Raw genomic sequence first — 20,722 nt, forward strand, 5'->3', positions numbered from 1 at the left:
ACTCAGTGAATTCTTTGATAATATTTTCTTAGGATGAAAAATGTATAAATTATAATAACAGTTACTAATAAAGTCAAAGAGTCATGGGAGTTATATGCAGAATCTCTGATACATGGAAACAAATGTGGTTCACAAAACATCAAAAAACAGGGCAGGGATTTCTAATAAAAATGCATGATCATTTTGCAACTGTATGTTTTCAGTTTACAAAGCACTTGGATCACCAGTTTTGAAATGATGTAACTACTGATCATTTGTAAATATTTTGGGGAGATTTCCAGTTTTTCCCATTGAGTTAATCTTTGTTACCATTTTAACATGTTATTTCAAGTTTTCATAAATTTCAAAATTACATATAATTTGATTTTTCTGAATACCCTGAGACCTCATCTATGTAATATGTATGACTAACACATTAAAGTCATAATAGGAATTAGTTCTAGGTGGTGGAATCTGGGACAATTTAGTTTTTAAAACTTTTTAATATAGTTTATGATTTTCATGATTGATACATATTTTTCTCTTAATATGAAAAAAACATTGAAAGTGTGTATTAAAAACCTTCTTCAGCACACCTGAGAGAACTTCAAAACCAACGCACAGATCATAATTAGGAGTTCACTGTGTCACATAAAATTTTAATATATTTTGCCATATTTTCTTTTTTTTTAAAGATTTTATTTATTTATTTATTTGAGAGAGTGAGAGTGAGAGAGAGCATGAGAGGGGAGAGGGTCAGAGGGAGAAGCAGACTCCCCACTGAGCAGGGAGCCCGATGCGGGACTCGATTCCGGGACTCCAGGATCACGACCTGAGCTGAAGGCAGTTGCTTAACCAACTGAGCCACCCAGGTGCCCATATTTTCTTCTTTTAAATGGGTATAACAATAAGATGTCTTTTATTTCTAAAGCCTTTTTTTGAATGGGTCGGCATGCTGGGATTTGTTTTTTTTCTATGATTTCTTCTCACACTATACTTTGTTTGATGATTATAACAGATTCAGGTTCAGAACACAGAGTAACAAATTTTGTAGGCTTACGTATTTGACACTGAACTCCTTCCCATGTGGTAGGACAATGGCATATACTGGGAGCAATGCATTCACCACCATTTTTACATTTCTGAAAGCAGATAGCTGCAAACAGAAATATAAACAAGTTAAAAATTTAATTTGCTAGTCAAATACTCATGAACAAACCACAAAAAATTTCACCAAAGAAAAAAAAAGAGAACCAGTTAAAAGTTAATGATTTAAAGGAGCTTTTCCCTTAACATTTTATCAAGAACATTTTTCAGTGTCACTACTGGTCCTTGAATAAGGCAATTTTAATGGTTATATTAACATTCCACTGATCGAATGCGTTGAGATTTAACTTTCCCTCAATTGTTGGACATTCACGTTGCTTATTTTTTCACTTTGACCAATACATTATAATGGCTGGTACTTTTAAATGATAATTTATAAAAAGGAAAAAAAAATTAAACATTTGAATGAGGAGAGCTGCTATCACTTCAAAACCTAGCCAGACTTGAAAGCAGTGGTACCCCACCTTGGAAGGTTCTGAACTGGTTGGTCTGAGATGGGGTCAAGGAATCAGTAATTATTTACACCTTCTCCTGCCCTCTACTTAAGACAAGGAGACAGGACTTAAAGACTTGTCATTTATCCTGGCAATTCTAGTGGACAGACTGGAAATACAGAACATCCTCTTTCCCCGCTAACCTGAAAGAATGAATTTAGAGCCCTTGGCATTTTACTCTTTCAAAAAGGGATCCCCTAACGTAGGAACAAAGAAGCAAAAACAAAGGCAAAACACAACAAAAACAAGGCAAATGCTCTTTGTGGTAAATTCTGCTTTATGTTCTTATGAGGCTTTAACATTTTAAGAGTGTTCCTCTTACCTGTATTGGATTGTTTCCCTCTCCAACCAGAAGGACAAGAGCAAACGTTTGGTCGAATGCATTTTCCTCCATTCATGCACATGGGATCACAGATACCTTCAGGGAAAGGGATTAAACAGCCCTCAAATAGCAATACTTTTGCTATTTCATGTGTTTGCTTTACCTGTGCTTGGTGAATACATGACAGGTGCACACATTATTTCTCATGCAGCGGCCGCCATTCTTACAGGGAGGGTGACAGATAGCTAAAAGAACACATGGCAGCAATCTGTGAATATTACATCTCCGATTATTATATATTACATATTGCCTCATGTGCTTGTTATCTATGAGGCCATAAGGCAGAGAAATGTGCTATTAAAAGATCACAACTGCAAGTCATTAAAACCATCCTTTCTAAATCATAAAATCCAATGCTCATAGCTCTAAGCAACCAGTGGATTAGCACAATTTGAAACGTATTGATGAAGTGTTCATAACAAACAGCATCTTTGGTATTATAGTGCTTAAATTATGAACCTGATCTTGTATTTCACTGTTCTTGGAAGTAAAGAGTGAAATGATCGGGGCAGAACCAAGAAAATAAGTCAAACCCTGGCTCAAAATAAGAAATGCATCTATTCCTGTGGAAATTAGAAAAATCTCAACAATCTGTCACATGATCTTTGGAAAATAATTTTAAGTTGACTTTTGAATACCTACTGAGGTCATAAAGGCAGAGCTTTCTTTGTATGTGACTTATTTCTGTGAATGCTTAGTGAAAAGTCCTTTTAACAGTAATTCCTTGGCTTTGTTAGGACTATTTATTGGATAACCTTGACTATGTTGTACTAGTATCTTCTGTGTATATGATTCTGCTCCGTGGAATTCAAAAGTTAATATTTATTATATTTTATGAGAGGATTTTTATTGCTTCGTGTTTCTTCCAGAAATGACAATTAAATGCCTTTATTTAAAAAAAATGATAAGCAAACCTGCCTGGAAATTTTAAATATTATTTTTTCCCTAAATGATAATAAAGATCATGTTATTATTTCTTCTGCATCTTCTGCAGCATGTCTTAAAGACCACTGTACTGGGGCACCTGGGGGGCTCAGTCGGTCAAGTGCCTGACTCTTGATTTGAGTCATGATCTCTGGTCATGATCTCAAGGTCGTGAGATCAAGCCCTGCATTGCGCTCTGCACTGGGCATGGAGTCTGCTTAAGATTCTCTCTCTCCCTCTACTTCTGCCCTTCTCCCCCACAAAAAAAAAAAAAAAAAAAAAAAAACTAAAAAACCAATTGTACTATTATTTATGGTAGTTAGCCATGCAGTATTATGTCTCACTTGCTCCTTACATCAACTGTCTAGTTCAAACCTGAAAGTCAGGAAGTCTGATCCTGGAGACTTTAAGTAAATTCCAAAATCCATGCTAGCTAGAAGTTTTAGAGGCTACCTAACTCCAAAACCTGCCAACATGACATATGTTCAACAGATAAATTTTAGTTTAATACTTAGTAATTTAGAGATTTCCTCCTTTCCCGGTATATTTGGTTGGCATATAAATTTTGGAGAAGTTTTCTCACTGTATCTTGCATCTACTGCAAGGAGCATGAGAGTTATCAGCTTTTTAATTCACTCTTACATTCTTGGTCAAAACTACACCTACAGTTCATAAATACGGATTTAGACATAGTTGCTTGGCTTTCAAGGTTTGCCTTAACTTAGTCTTTTCTTCTTCCCATTTCACAAACTGGCTCCTTAAAGGAAATCTTAATTAGAAAAACTCATTTGCTATGCCTGTGTAGCTAGTACTTCAGCGATGGTTTCTTCTCTAGCTCAAGTGCAACCTAAGAATCCTAGCCAACCTCCAAATAAAAGAAATGAAATCACATCAAAGTATAAGATGGCAAGGAAAGTATACGTTTTAGGAATTAAATTATGACAGGTTCTGACATGTTTCTACTAAAAATCTACTCTGCATTTTGCATAAACTCAAAGATATGAAGATGTAGAAAATACATTTTAAATTTCATTTATTGACATTCATTCATGCCTACACTGTCAGCCTCAGGACATGCTCATTATTCTGAAAAAAATTGTAGCTTTACTATACCAGGGAAAATGTTAAAATAGCAGGCCACAAAGGGAGAAATGATGCGTCTTTCTGTGCCCATATCACCTTGCACAGTGCTGTGCATAGCTAGCTTTTCATAAATGTTTAATAAAACTAAAGTTGAAAGATCATAAGATAATAGTGGACCTTAGATTGGCCATTAATCAAACATTTTTGCTGCGAGGGCCATAAAAATGACACCACTACACACAACAGACTGCAAGAGAACTTTGCTTATTTGGTTCATCCCTTGATCCTACAAAACTACGCAGACAAGTGCCAAGGTCAGGAGCCGAATATATGTTGAATAAATACAAATATTTTACATAATAACTCACATACATTTCCAAGATCTGGTCATTTGGTGACAACAATGGCAACATCACAAGAAATAGAGAAGAAAAAATAGCATCTTCCCCTTTGAGACTTGTCTTATGCTTACTCTGAGTTCTGTTTATGCCTTTCCCTTTTTATTTAGAAAGAAAGAAAGAATAATTACCATTCTGACACTGTGCACCAAAGAATCCATTTGGACAGAGGCAAGTGTTTGGCTTCTTACAGGAACCACCATTGAGGCAAATGGGATCACACAAAGCTAATGAACGGCAGGGGAAAGAGAGACCATAAAAGTTTTATTATTTAAAAAATGAAAGCTGCACTGAAGTACAAAATGGTGCATAATGAAATATTTTATTTTTACTGCAAGTAAAACCCATAACCCATAATTAATTTGACTTTGCCAAACATAAGAGGAATGAAATAACTGGATAATAGCTTTGAAAGTCTGTTCATTAAGTTTACAAATAATACCAAGCTAAGAATATGGAGGTTATGATTAGAATTCAGAATGCCCTCTGTAAGCTGAAAAAATGATGGGAAACTAGAAGACATTTCAACAGCACTAACTGGATGGTCTGTAATCTGCTCAAATACATGGGGCCACATGTGTACCTCATTAAGTCTCCTTCCTCATTCAAATAGAAACACTGCACTCAAGTCCTAGCATGCTCAGAAGCATTCTCTGTTTTTGCTTCTTTACCTTTGTTCCACTTTGAGAGGTACCCCCAGTTCCATTTTGCAACCCAGACTTTACCCATCCTCCAAAGCCTACCTCAATACTATTTTCTTCCAAACTGTATTTGCCAGACTGAATTTCTGTCTTCTCTGCTTCCAAGAACTGTGTGTTAATTACATTACTTATTATAATCCAACTTGTATCATAGTCTTTTTGAATAACTGTATCCTGTGTCTCCTTCACTAATGTGCTATTTGAAGTCATGGGAAAAATCAAACTGATCTTTGTTTCCCCTTGCATCATGCTTCACACATAGTTGGCAAGCTATAAGCATTAAGTTAAATTTATGTTGAGAAAAGTCATTAGATCACAATGGATTAGATTATACATAGATAACTGCAAACATGCTGGCAAAGAAGTGAGCCTGATATTGTGGTAAAGAAACAGAATAATGGGATGGTGTCCCTTAATTGCTTGAATGTTTCATGAAACAGAATGTCTGTGTTGTGATAAAAAACTTGAAAGAGATCTAGGAGATGTAACACAAATTTGCTTCTCTCCACTATAAAGCAAGTGGATGATGGAAATATAAAGGCAAAAAGAAAAAAAAAAAAAGGACTGGTTGGGCCTGGATAGCAGTAAAGCTGAAATACTCTCTATTGTCTGATACAAGAAGAAAAAGAATCAAAAGACAGGGAGGGTTTTAATAAAACTTCATACCAATCTTGTCAGATTAGCTTTATGCTTTGGGGTGCTGGTCTTTAGGATATTGGTGCACCTTAAATTTGCTTTAACTGATTTATTCATTGAATGTATTTCTGATTTTACCTGTACCACAAGTAGGTCCATACCAGCCAGGCTTGCACTGGCAAATATCTGGTGTAAGACATTCACCTCCATTTTCACAGTGCCTGTTACAAACCACTAAGGTTGTAGAATAAAAATAAAAGCAAGGTAGATTAGGCTTGGAACCGGCCATATTATTGGCTATTACCTAGCTAGCTCGTAACTGCCAATCACATCCTCTAATGAATAAGATCAGAGAGAAAAATAAAAATAACTTATTCTTTGGCTTTAAATGGTCTCTGATTCTCACATTCAGCTATTTTTTGCTAATAGAGTTGGGGAAGGAAGAAAATCATTGAGCTGGATGGTAAACAAGAGTTGGCTATTCCAGAAAATTGTTAGTTACTAATGAAAATAATCATAGATATAAATTAAACAAGATAAACATATGCAAATCAACCAACTGGAATTCTTATTATCTCAAAGAAATGGTCACGGATAGGGTCAAGAAGAGAGTTGCTTCTAAGAACAAACTTCTTTACCTTAGTACTGGCACCCATGGCTCCCGGTGGCATGCAGAATGGGGACTGTCAGAACAAATCATGAATGCATGTCCTTTAACTAGGCTTTGGGTTTACCTTAGTATTAAAGCCATCAACTATTCAAAGGAACAGTTTCCTTACATTAGGCTGCAAGAGAGTTTTGCTTACTTGTTTCACACCTTGGTCCTATAAAACCATAAGGACAAGTGCAGAGATTTCCAGCCAGGCAGGTGCCACCATGTTGACAAGGTGGACGACAGTGTTCTGCAGACACAGACTATGTTATTAAGTCAACTCTGAATTAGGAAAAGGTCAGTTCATATTTATGAATCACAGCCACAAGAAACTTCCTTGTAAGAACAATTTATAATAAACTCAGTTCTCTTTTACTATGAAATTTAGTTCTGTGGGATTGACTATGTAAGTTTATATTCTAAAAACACCAACAAACCATCAGCATGTTTTGGTTTGTAAAGCTTTTGGTTAGCTGGATGGAAATACATCATCTTGGGGTTCTTCTGAGAAGTGAGACTTGGACTTACACATTCCTGCCCTAGAAATGGAATACTCCTGTATTTCCACAATTATTTTCATATGCTATCGATATTGAGTGTTTCTCTTAGTTCACTCTGGATTTACTTTAATTTGTTAATTTGTAACTTGCCTTGTCATGAAAGTATTTAGTGTGGCTCTTAGTTTATTGTAATTATTTGTACCACCTATCAAAGTATACTCTTTAAAATATTAAAAATAATGAATGTGTTCTTTTAAAATATTATCCATTTTTAAAATGCCATTTCATAAACTCTCCTCTTAAGATTTCAACCAAAATAATAAAATTATATGGCTATAGACATGTTTTGAAATTCACTTGCTAGGATTCTTTTTACTACCTAATATCTTCTAATTATTTGGTATTCAGCACTTTCTTGGAGTCATGTTTGACAAGTCATTCAATAATCAGGTGTTCTTTGCTTGAAACTAAAATACATGTAGGGATATGGCACCTTATAACTAAACCTCAAAAATACTACTTCCGAAGACAATTTTACCAAGGACAAATAAGCTTTACTTTTTGGATGTCTAATTTTAGAAATTTAAGTTTTTAGAAGCTTCAAATAAATTATTTTTAATAAACATTAAAAAGCTTAGACTTCCCCGCCAGCATTAATGAGTATATATTAGTACAGACACAGTAAAACTGAATTATCTTTAAAAGAAAAGCTTTAAAGAAAATAGTGTTATTTTGCTTCTTTTATTTGATTTTTAATTTGAATTATCACCTCCATCACAGGTTGCTCCACCATGCCCTAGGGGACATTCACAAATGTTAGGCTTAATACATTTTCCATGGTTTTTGCAATCAGGATGACATACAGCTGTATAAAATAAAGTGCATGTTTTAGAAATGTCAATTATCAATTAAATTCTTTATGCAAACTAGCGAGTGCTATACCTACCAGTTTGGCAGTTAGAACCAATGTAGCCAGGTTTACATTTGCATATATTTGGGGCAACACATTCCCTGCTTTTTCCACATGGGTGTCTACAAATGGCTGCAAAAATCAAGGAAAAAAGGCTGAATTGTTGATACAATATATACATGTTGCCCATAGACTTACTTATAAGAAAAGTCATATTCTCTGAAATTGGAAAATTTTGAGGCTGCTTATTGAACACTAACCACTGCATTTATCTATAAAATTATTTTTTCCCCCTTGTATTTGTTTTACTACTAGAATGACTGAGAAACATGACTAATACAGTCAGAAAGAAGTACCATATGTGGTAATTACTCCCAAAGCCTGATGTTGAAGGTGGCTGCTAGTCATAAATGGGATTACAGTCTTTTTTCAGAGGTCAATAAAGTTTCAGATGCTAATCAGATAAATGCTGGTAAATGGCAGGAATAATCAGAATTTCAAAGAGCAAGATGCTAGGAACACATCATAAATTTATAGGTTCGTATTCCTTAAGCTTCTTTAACTACCTGATATATTCTATTAGGCATTTAACATTTTTCTGAGGTAACCGAAATGTATGTGATTGTTTTGTTTTGTTTATTAATAATATGGAGTTTATATTACAAACATTTAAGTATTGAAAGTTGTTATTATTATCACTCTTCCTATAAAAAAAAACAAAAACAAACAGAAAAAAGTACCTCTCAGTAATACTGAGAACAAAGAAATACACACCCCAATAGCTCTATTACTTAAGTTAATCTCAAATCAAAACACAAATAACACAAAACAAAGTAACAAAATACCAACAACACAAAAGAGCTTCTGCAGTATCAAAGCCAAAAATTTGATTTGCATCAAAGAAAACAATACTGATAATCGTGAAAAGAAGTAAACACTCCTTTCAAAATTAAAGTGATGCCCAACTTGTTTTATTCTCAAGAGCTGGAGGAATTACAGAGAAACCTAGTTTATGAAAATAAGTGAATACACCAGAATTAGTAATTTAAAGTGCTAAATGCCCACTGTGAGCTGAAAAGAACCCAGACCACAATGTTATTCACATCCTTATTTTATCTCTTTAGTTGCTTAATACTAGGCAAGTCAGTTAGCCCTCTAAGGCTCTGCTTTCCTATCTGGATAATGAGAAAAGTAACACTCAATATGTGGAGTCTTTATGGATTATATGACATAATTGATAAAGAGTGTTTCTATAGACCTTGGAACACAGTAGGTACTCAAAAACCTGTTTATAATATATTATATAGTTATGGTACTATTTGACATTATTTTTAAAAATAACTCAGGAACACCCATGTTAATTATTTTTTGAAGTATGAAGAGGATATACACAAATAATAAATAAATACAATGAATAGAAACTGGTGAACTAAATGGAGTAAATAGAAATTAATAAGTAGAAAAGCATCTCTTTTTAATTACTTAAATGTGAACTAAATAGTTTTCTTTGCATCTTCTGAAGAGTTTTCATACTACCTCTGCAATTGATACCATCTCCATAATATCCAAACGGGCAGCGTCCACATCGGAAGTGACCATCTGTGGTTGGCACACAAGAAACACCAAGAAAACAAGGTGATTCAGCACAAGTTGATATTTTGGTCCATCCAGGCTTTTCTGGTAAAATAGTGATGGCTCTGGTAACTGATGAGACAAACCCATCCTTATACTGTGTGAAACCTTGGGCAGACCTGTTAATTTGAGAATTATGCCCTCCTGCCTCTGTTTGGATGGTGCTCTGTATAATATCTTTTACTTCACCATGGGAACTGTTTGGGTTAATGCTTAAAAAACTATGGTTGTTCATGGACACTCCCAATTCCTCCAGACTGAGATTTGTACTGATAGTATGATCCGCCTGTTCAAAACCTGATATCTGATGGGAAATAATGTTCTTTGAATTATTCATTTGAGTTGTAACTGATTTTAATGAGAAGTGCGAGATGTTGCTCGTTGTGTCCAAGAACTTTTTGATAGTAGCAGGACTGTGGGTAAAGTTTGCACCGGATGGTGAATGATTTGTTGATGGTGGCTGAAATTTTATATCTAAAGAACCAAAAAGGAAAAAGAAATGTCAGTCAATAACATTTATTAATATTCTGCTCTTTCCACAGTATTTAACATTAAGTAATTCATTCCTTCATCTAATGTCTATCACAGTTATACCATTATACTAGGAGCTGTGCAGTAGTAAGAAGTCATCATACCGTTCCTGCCTTCAAGGAATTTATAGTCTATTTGGATATACCAGGTGCACAGAATGTTTGTGTTTTTTTTTTAAGATTTTATTTATTTATTCATCAGAGACAGAGAAGGAGAGAGAGAGGCAGAGGGAGAAGCAGGCTCCCAAGGAGCAGAGAGCCCGATGCAGGACTCGATCCCAGGACCCTGGGATCATGACCTGAGCCGAAGGCAGACACTTAACCATCTGAGCCACCCAGGCGCCCGGTGCACAGAATGTTAAACAGTGTAAAAGTTAAAGAACAATAACTAATAATTTTATTAGGAGTTGGAAATAGCCAACAAACATTTATCGACCACTTTATACACTGAGGCTCAAAGCAAAGGAAATTGCTCGCATTTGTATTCCTGACATGTGAGCAATTCATTATAATAAACTGAAGCAAATTTTAAATTATACAAACATACTACATATAATTTTAAACTAAGAATTTGAAATCTCAATGAGATAAACATTTTTTTGGCAAAATATAAATGATTAAATTGAAGAAGAGATAGAGGAGTTGATACAACAACTGCAATGAAAGAAACAAAAATAATCTAAAGTCACCTCCAGATATGATGCCAAGACAGATGATCTAATGGAAAAAAATTACCAAATTATCAAAGAAAGAATATTTTATAAAACTCTTGCAATACACAGAGATGAGAAGTTTTATAAACATTTGATCAAGTGGCATAATCCTATAGTCAATATCATTTATGAAAACACATAAGCATTTTAAATGAACTACTAGCAAATCAACTACTCTGACAGAGTTAAGAAATCACTCATGTGTAATGGGACTTGGTTCAACTTGCTTTCCTCTTAAGTTCCACTTGATACAGGTTTTATTCAGGGACTGAGTCTCTGTTTGCAAAAGGCTGATCTTAGATCACTTTAGTGCACAGAGTGAAGGGTGTGATACTGTTGAGTATTTGGGATGGGGTATTGAGGGGGAAATGTGAGTGGCTGAGATAGTAGGGAATTCCCCTTACCAACCTGCCCTATGCTCCTCAAATCTATTACCTCTAGTGCTCTAGGCCCACTCCAATCTGAAGCACAAAGTGACATATTTTTCATCAAAATGGGGTCTTATTCACTTAATGATACCAAAATATGGTTCTTTGATACTGTTTTCTATAATTAACTTCTCTCTTTTAAGCTTTTAAAAGGTTGATATCCACCAATTTTTGTCTTCCTTTCCCTTAGTGTTCTCTTTGGGCAATTTCATCCATGACGGATGACCCTAAAAACTGTATCTTTCACTTAATCTTCCCTCCTGAGCTCCACTTGAAGTCACCTCAGTCTCCATGTATCCATACTGAATTCATTCTTTCCCTTCCCAAACCACTTCTTCCTTAGATGTCGTGTGTGTTAGTCAGCTCAGCCTACCATAATGAAATACCATAGACTGAGTGTCCTAAACAACAGGAGTTTATTTTCCTACCATTCTGGAGGGTAGCAAGTTCAAGATCAAGATGCAGGCCCATTTGGTTCCTGGTGAGCATCTCTTCCTGGCCACCTTCTCCTGTATCCTCACGATTTACTGCATAGCAATGCAAATACCAATTCTACACACCCATTTGCCTAAACCGAGCACATGGAACTTAGTAATACTCTTTCCCTCTCCATGCTAATCCCAATCAGTGACCACAGACCATCTACTTGCTTCTTTAGTGTTTTTTTTCAACCACTACCTCCTCATCCAAGGTCAGAATATCTTCACGTCTTTCCTATTTATTTGTAATATTGCCTTACCTTTTCTTCCCACCTTCAGATTTGCACAGTTCCTTACCCATAAGTGGTCCATCCTCCATACTGCTCGAGTAGACTTCTCAGATGTAAATCATATTATGTTTCTCATGGTTTCTCGGTGACTTGGCCACTGGCTAGGTCTCTAGCTTTAACCATTGTAGCAGTCCCTCTTACCCTCTATATTTTAAGCATGCTTAATTATTCATAGTGCCCAAGTGTGCTGTGATGTTACAAGCCTCTCCACCTTTGTTCATGATGTTTCTTCTGCCTAGAAAGCTTTTCTCTCTCTTGACTGGATACATCAGAGTTAGCTGTAATGACACTTGCTTTTTAAAACTTTTCATTATCCCTCCAGGTAGATGTGATTCCCTGTGTAGTATTCCTACTATTCTCTCTAGGCACTTCTATCAACAGGCACAGAACACCATATTGAACTATGGTGACTACATGTCAGACCCCCCGGTATTACACTCAAACCTATTAGGTCAGAAGGCATGTATTATCTACTTTTGCACCCGCCACATCCTGCTTAGTGCATGACACTTAATGAATATATACTGAATGAATACATGAGTAAAGAGATAATAGAACTGTGAGATTTGGATTAATTAAATGGAGCAAAAAACCATTTCAGAAAATAGGGACTTTTACCATGACATATTTTCCCATCACCATAAAATCCTTTTGGACATGCACCACAATGATAGGAGCCAAAGGTATTGAGACACTCTGCCCCTGAAAGCAAGGCCTGGATTCACACTCATCAACATCTTCCTGGCAATTTTTGCCTAAACAAAATATAGATCAAGAGTTCAAATTATTTATTTTGAAAAACATTAGCTGTCCCATTAAGTGCTCATTATTTGATTTCTTTTACCTGAAGATATTTTATTTTTACTTTCCTAAAGATATCTTTACTTCTTTTACATTAAGGTATGTCCTACAAACTCCAGAAAAGCTGTCATATATTAAGAGGAATGTACTAATTTTAAAATTTACAACAGAGTTAAACATAGTCATTAATTAGATTCTATTTAACATTAAACAAGATCCTGCAAGTACATAAAATTTTCCCTATAAAAAAGAAGACAAAAAGGCCATTAATATTTTAAGGCAAAAATTTTACCATATTACAGCTGCAATTTTTACTTTGTTAAAAAACTCAGGAAATTTTAAAAAAAGTTATTAGAATGGTTGCCTGCTCAGTTTAAGGACAACTTAGTGCAGTTATTGCATTAGTTGTGAAAATCCATGAAAATTTTATAGCATGCTAGGAAAAGTTAGTCTTTCCTCAGTAAAATTTTTTGAGATCGTGTTGCTCTCTGACATGTGTAAAAACTTATTTGAATGAATATATTCAGTCATTTACTCATTAGAGTAAAATCCATGAAACAATCAACATTTGAATTCTTTCAACTTTAGTCTGTAGCACAACAGCCCCAAATGATAAAATTTTTTATTTTATTTTATTTTAAGATTTTATTTATTTATTTGAGAGACTGAGCAGGAGGAGGGGCAGAAGGGGAGGGAGAAGGACAAGCCTACTCCTCACGGAGCCCAGAGCCTATGCGGGGTTCTATCTCAAGACCCTGAGATCATGACCTGAGCTGAAATCAATAGTCGCACACTTAACTGACTAAGCCACCCAGGTGCCCCTAAAATTTTTATTTTAAAATGCCGAGAGAATTAGAAGACACCTAAATATCCTGCCTAGTTCCATTATAATGTTAAAATAGATGCCTTCAAGGAAAACATATCAGCTCAGTAATTGCATATTTACTTATTTAACATTTATATCTATTTAAATTGGAGGAAATATTGGTACGACTTATAAAAAGCCTTGGGAAATTAAAAGTTGTCATTCATATACTTAGTTGAGGTTTCTAGAATCAGATATTTTAGGATAATTAATGAGTTAGCAAATTCCATTTGATTTCAACTCTAACTTTATTTCATGATCTTTTTAAGTGAATGAATTATCAACCTTTCTTAAATGATAATTTTTACATTTCCCATGGCAAATTTCTTCATTATTCCATATTATATTTCAATAGAACACATTTAAATATATTTCTACCTACCAAATTTAGACAGAAATGTTTAGGAACCTGCAAAATACAATATAGACATAGAATATTGCCATTAAAATTATAAAAATGGGCAAAATTTTAGAGTATATGTAAGTAATATACCATAATAAAAGGATATGGGTAGCAAATATATTTGTGATGACTTACTAGGCTTTTTAAATGTATATTAAAATCTTTAGGACCATACACTTGCTTGAATAATCTGTAGATTACTTGGAAAGCCAAAGAACTCTCCTTTCATCTGTTCACATACTAATTTCATTCGTGAAGAACCAAAACTTACCTTTGAGTTCAGGCGGACATACACAAGAATAACTGGGAAATCCACTAATACATCTGCCAAGGCCACAGGGGTTTGCATGGCACTCAGTGACATTCACTTCACAGAGACCCCCCTGAAAGCCAGGCAGGCAGACGCACAGGTACATTCCACTTCCTGGAGGAAATTTCCTATCTGACACACATGATCCACCATTCAAGCAATCACAAGACTTCACAGTCACCTCCAAAAGAAACAAAAAGTAAATGCCTTACTTTTCAATAAAATTAGCGTCAGTTTATGCCCCAGAAATTGTGATAAGCATGTATGTTTATGTGCAAGTAAGAGCAGATCACAAGTTTTGCAAAAAAAAAAAATATATATATATATATTTAATGTAAAAGAGTATTTTAAAAGATTTAATAAAGTAATTATGCCAACTTTCAAGAGCATAGCCAAAATATAAATGCTGGGGATAATTTTTAAAAATGTTACAAGATGATCGATCAATTTCTATAATGCATGCAGCACAAAAAATCCGTAAGGTGTAAAGCAGTTTGTCAGTCACCTGAGTTATCCCAAAATACAGAGAGTAAACAGTCATTTGAATTATGTGGTTAACATGACATAGTACACAATTGCACTTCATACCATTACTTCTGTATGAGTGCGTCCCAAATGTCGAGTGAATACAGTGCACAAAAAATAGTATTAATAGCTCATGACTGATAATATCAAAAGAATGGTCAATAAAAAATGACTTTACTTGAAGGAAAAGGGTATAATTATCAATCTTAGGTTGAGCATAGGTCTTTCAGAGAGGCAGACATGAATGCATTCTTTAGCCTTATCATAGTTAAATACAGGCGAAAATGACCTAGGAATTAGTCATTTAGCTCCGTCCTCTACACTTGAGACTCTCCCTAAGATTTTAAATTCTGACAAAAACAGCATTTTGGCAGTTTAGTTTTCCATGAAATGTTGAATAATTTAGTTCCTCCTTACAAATTAAGAATTATATTTCAAGTTTAAAATAGATACCAATATTGGGGAGCCTGGGTGGCTCAGTCGTTAAGCGTCTGCCTTCGGCTCAGGTCATGATCCCAGGGTCCTGGGATCCAGCCCCGCATAGGGCTCCCTGCTGCGGGGAACCTGCTTCTCCCTCTCCCCCTGCTGCTCCCTCTGCTTGTGTTCCCTCTCTCCCTGTGTCTCTCTCTGTCAAATAAATAAATTAAAAAAAAATCTAAAAAAATAAATAAATAAAAAATAAAATAGATACCAATATTGCTAATTAATTCAGTGGCATTTATGTAATGATAAATATTACCATAATTGTGACTCTCGTCTCAGCACTGCAGTCATCATTAAAACGTAAAGTGAATTGCTGTGGAGTTTGGGACTCTGTTTTCCATGTGAGAAGTCCTGTAGAGGAAACATTTGCTCCCTCAGGACCTGAGTCCAAGGCAAAATGGATGTCAGAACCTTCGGAATCCAAGGCCATGAACTGGTACACAAAGTTCTCCCCCAAAAATGTCTGTAATTTGTCTTGAGGTATTTGAATCACTGGGGGTTGGCTGTCTGCCACAGAGAAAACATTTACTTTGTACTTGTGTAGGGAAAAAAAAAAAAAAAAAAGGAAAAGTATGATACCGAGAACGCCCGAGAACGATACCGAGAACGACCGAGAATGCCCACGGGAACATTTCCCTAATTTCCCTAATAAGGAAACTGCTCCTTTGAATAGTTTCCTTATTAGTTCCCTTCCTTATTAGTTCAAAGGGAAATCTAGCATTTTGTGTTGGGTCTGTATTCAGAATCCAAATAAGTGTGATATTCGTTACCATCATCTCTACTTACTTCTTGAGGATCAGCCTTCTCACAAGGCCCAAGTTGTGGGAGTGCTGACAACACTGACTCCATCTTTGGCCTTCCACCTTGTTCATGCCCACACCATGGCCTCCCTTGGGCTATGTTTTCCAGGACCCTGGAGGTTAACCTATGCCCTGACCAGAATTCGGGAAGGCTTGTTCTGATCTTCCCTAAAGTGGTGCACAGAGGCTTCACATTTCAGATAACTAGTAGAGATGACTGGTGCACAGAAGGCTCCGCATTAGGTAACTGCCCTTAGACTTCACAGCAATGCCCCTAGTTCTATAAAACCTGTGGATTAAGGTCTCCAGGAGCCGAGAATAGCTGTGTAGCACCTGGATCGTCCCCACCACCACTGTCAGTAAGTTACCCTGAATAAAACTCTGTGTAAATAGTATGGAGTGGTTTTCTTCATTTTTCAGTCTCCAAGTGCCTTCACAGTTTGGAGGATACTTTAGTGTCCCTCTTTCACCTTTTAACACCAAGGTATATCTCCACAATCAGAACCAGGAAGCTATTCTTATCAAGGCATCAGCCCCTGAGTCGTTATACTAAAGTAAAGTCCCACCTCTTATTGATTTATTAACACCTCAGTTATATGTAGCATGAGCCTAATTGTTTTTGGTAAATCTACTTTATACTCATAGCAACGTTAGGAAGTAGATTCTTGTATTAACCAAGTCACAAATAACCATATTCTTACTTTTGATTTATTTTCATTACAATTATAGTCCATAAACTACACAGCATAAAGAAACTTGATGCTTATCCTTTTCGCTAAGCCCACAAACCAACAACGTTTAAAGAAATTCCCATTATAAGAAATCCACACAACCTAGAGAGTAAGGCAGCTAGGTAGAAACAAAGTTTACATAAGGTGAAGATCAAGGATAGTGGTGGAGTTTTGTTAAGATGGTGATAAGCATTCTTTTTATCTAAAGGTAGACTGGCTAACCTAGACTGCAAAAAATCCACATGTTCATCTGTTTCACTCAAATTGGATTGGATACTTAATAGATTTGATAAATTAACAGTTTTAATCATTTAATCAGTCAACAACCATTTACTGAGACTATTGGGTTCATATGATTCTAACCCTTCTCCAACATCAACACACTATATGAATTTGAGATGTTTTCTTATCTCTAAAATTGTTACAAGTTCTTTCCAGTTCCTTTTCCATTTAAATCTGTAAGTAGGCTCTGTCATGAATAACACTAACATTAAAATAGCAGCAACAACAGGAACACAAATTCAAAGCCCTAAACTATCCATATCAAATTTTTCAATAGTCACATGTATCATTTTTACTTTCCTCATTTAGATATACATTTTCCTGAAAACAGAGCACTTGGAGAATTTTCATTGCTTTTCTTTTTCCAATTCATATATATTTTCCTCTGGAACTAACACACAACAGGTGCTCAATATACAAGTTGAATTAATAAATGCATTTTGTTGATTCAGTTCACTGAGATGGCAGAAGACATAAATACAAACTCTAAATGCACAGAACACAGAATACAATGAAGAACCATAAAGAAGAAAAAGTGTATCAAACATACTGTTACCTACAAGAACGTGTAAGTTTAAAACGAAAACCATGGCCACTTTGTTCTGATAAGACCAGTCAGGATTCTTCAGATAAGTTTGAGAATCAAAAGCTTTGTGAAATATAATGTAAATTTAAAAGGTTCAAAAGCCTGCTTCAATGGCCAAGTTTTTGGAAACTCTAACACTATGTAAAATGATATAAATAAATGAATGCTAAAAGTAAACTTCCTTTGCAGCATTAAATACACTCCACTTTTCATCATATAATACAGTACAACTCTAGTTATAAAAAATATCTACATTTTTGGAAGACTACATTTTCACATGGATAGTTACACTGTTAGGACATTATCTAAAAAGGACCCATCTGTGCCCTCTGACACAGGAGAAACTTATACAAAAAAACCCCCAGTATGGAATAGAACAAAAATAGCTCCTTAAATTTACATTCTATTACAAATGGCATCCGAGTATAAACATGAAAGATTAGACAAGAAAGAAAATGTTTTTGTTGTTGATAGTACAAAATAACCTAGAATCCTTTTTTTTTTTAAACATGAGCAAAACAACCAGTTTGCCACTTAATATCTTTGTGCTAATTCCACTCACTTTCCAATGTAAAGCATCAGATCTGGGATATTTTAACTGCATCTTCATTGTGGTAGGTACGTACAAGAAAGGAGAAAAACAGATGAAGATTGCTTTCAAGTCTGTATTAATTCTGTCTATGTTTGAATAAATTCTAAAATAGTATTGGTGTGTAAACTAAGAGATTGTGATGATTGCAAATACTTAATGTCATATATTATTGTTGGGTTATCTGTTCAAAAAACCATGAGAAATATACAATAAAGGACACTATTATCCCCTAACAGGTGAACAAACAAAAACAAACAAAATCTTAAGTGAAAATATACAATTTTCCTCAGTGCCTGCTGTATGTCTTCAGAATATGTCTTACAATTAGAAATATGTCAACTATTTTAACTAACTCCTCCTCTTTTGACTTATAGTTAATTCCTCTATACAACTTCTCCTGCAGGAGAACAGATGTAATATAGCTTATTCCCCATACAAATGTTTCCATAATGGTCTGAGTTGAGATTTCAATGAAAATTGACTCTATTATCTTTATTTTATTTTGATACAAAAATGAAGTATCAGTTATAATTCTATGATAATATTCTAGTAAAGCAACTATCACAATATAAAAAGTCATTGACTCCATTATTGCTTGCATATACTATGAAACTAAGGTGTTTTCTAATAGCACATCTCAAAGATAAATCTCTATTTCTGGGGCTAGTGAGTTGTAAATGACTCTAGCTGAAGTTATCTTCTGGTTTAATAAGGATTATTTAATTGAATATTTTAATGCCCCTATGATGCTTGCTAAATAGAAAAGATAATAAACATTCATTTCCTCTCACTTCCCCTTGTATCTCTACTCAATTAAACAAAAGGATATTTCCTTTCATAGGAGTTTAGAGCCTGGTAAGTGATAATATTTGTCTTAGAGAGTTGCCATTGCTATTTATGTGATGGCTAAAAAGGAGATATGTGGTCTATAGTAAAAATATAATAAACTTTGATGTCTCTTTTCTTTTTAAATGTTGGTCAAATATTTTCTTGCAAAATATTTTGTCTATTTACAATAAATGCGTATTTTATATTACGTAAGTCCACTTTTAAACATTCTTTATGAAGGTATGGTATTTCTATTGGAGAAAAATGGAAAGCACTTATATACTCAGGTGTGTTTTTCAGGATACGATCTAATAAATTGGGTTTAACATTCATTTTTAAATTGTGTGGTGGGTGAGAGGATAGCCTTCTATTTTTACAAATCAAACTGACCTTAATAAAATAGACTAAAATCAATAAGCTAATAAAAAGACAAAATCATATCCTAAACAGTTATTAAGTCTTGCACTTAACCTTTTTAAAGCGGTAGATAATTGCACTTCCCAGACACGACAGATAGAGTTTTTGTGAAACAACATAAGGGTATTTGGAAAATAAGAACAAAGTGCCTTTCCTTTAACATTCCTGTCTGTATAACCACTGAACAATAAGTAGGAATGACTAACGAACACTGTTGCTGTTTTGAGCAGTTTTCTTTGGCTAGATTGAAGGGGCGGGAGGGTCTTCCCTCAATAGAGATTTAATTTACTGTAGCCAAAGAGATTGTAACAGAATCGGTGTCTGATTATCCTTTTTGCTAAGTAGAGTTTCCTTGCCACGAGGATGCCTTCAGGATCTAGTAGAAGTTTCTCGCAGATTATTAAAGAGATTTTAAGGAGTAGGCGATCAGCGGAAAAACCACAGGACCGTGAGGAGGAACGATCACAGCCAGGACGCACGGGAAAACTAAAACCACCGGGGGCGAAGTGACCACTGCAAAGGCAGGAGCGACGCCTGGGTCAGCACCAATCACAACACCCAGCGGACATAAAGATGCTCCGGGACGCTCCTGTCGCCCGACGGTAAGCCCCCTATTTCCGCACCAGCCGGCGCCCTGCGCCCCACTCAGCTCCCTACCTCTCCGACCTTGCCGCGACCTCGGCCAGGCTCCACCAGGCGCTGCTGCGGCGGGGACAGAGTCAAAGATGTCACAGAGCCCAGGCTGCGGGACAGGGAGGATGGAGCCACCTCCGGACTTCCCCCGCTGTTCCTGCTACACTTCGGGTTGGCCAGGGGTCCTGGCTCGCGGTTCAGCCGGCCCATGGCCCCGGCAGAGAAGTGAGGCTGCGCGGGGCTCCTGCGTGACCCTGCCCGCGACCCCCGCCCGCAGGCCCGCAGCCCGCCGGCCAGTCCCTCTGGCTGTTTGGTTCTCGCTCTCGCACCCCACTGCCGGTGCTCAACCCCAGGAAAGGCTCACCGGCTGGGGCTGGGCACGGAGCACCTCACTAAGTGCAATTGTTTGGGAATGGCTTCGTAGTTCTAGAAACTGCAGAGAGGAACCGGGGTCTAGCCCCCCATCGGGCTCCCTGCTCAGCGGAGAGTCAGCTTCTCCTTCTCCCTCTGCCCCTCCCCCACTCGTTCTCTCTCTCTCTTTCTCTCTCTCTAAAATAAAGAAGTGAATCTTTAAAAAAATAAATAAACTGAACCTGATAATAGTATGAATTGTGCTGATGAAGAAAGG

The 20,722-nt window shown here is 36.0% G+C and overlaps 1 protein-coding gene across 1 annotated transcript; it reads right to left on the reverse strand.

Moving 5' to 3' along the window:
• Positions 1-1,113: 1,113 nt before the first annotated feature.
• VWDE (von Willebrand factor D and EGF domains) lies at positions 1,114-20,304 on the reverse strand. Its single transcript, XM_035021394.1, has 13 exons — positions 20,119-20,304; positions 19,751-19,850; positions 16,394-16,495; positions 15,482-15,732; positions 14,179-14,398; positions 9,303-9,872; positions 7,803-7,898; positions 7,626-7,721; positions 6,511-6,606; positions 5,843-5,938; positions 4,499-4,594; positions 2,066-2,147; positions 1,114-1,135 (listed from the first exon to the last, which is right to left on the reverse strand). The coding sequence occupies exons 1-13, from the start codon at positions 20,302-20,304 to the stop codon at positions 1,114-1,116; spliced, it is 2,013 nt and encodes a 670-aa protein (XP_034877285.1).
• Positions 20,305-20,722: the final 418 nt, after the last annotated feature.

This window comes from Mirounga leonina, unplaced genomic scaffold, assembly GCF_011800145.1.
Source record: "Mirounga leonina isolate KUSES-001 unplaced genomic scaffold, KU_Mleo_1.0 Mir_174, whole genome shotgun sequence".
In the NCBI taxonomy this organism is placed as follows: Eukaryota; Metazoa; Chordata; class Mammalia; order Carnivora; family Phocidae; genus Mirounga; species Mirounga leonina.

What these genes read in the sequence shown, in the direction of transcription:
- VWDE (XM_035021394.1), bottom strand. Translation starts at nt 20,304, where the DNA reads ATGGGCCGGCTGAACCGCGAGCCAGGACCCCTGGCCAACCCGAAGTGT. An exon ending in ATGTCCGCCTGAACTCAAAG is followed by an intron (nt 9,873 to 14,178) that starts GTAAGTTTTGGT and finishes TTGGTTCTTTAG; the next exon opens with ATATAAAATTTCAGCCACCA. An exon ending in TGGAGCAACCTGTGATGGAG is followed by an intron (nt 6,607 to 7,625) that starts GTGATAATTCAA and finishes CTGTGTCTGCAG; the next exon opens with AACACTGTCGTCCACCTTGT.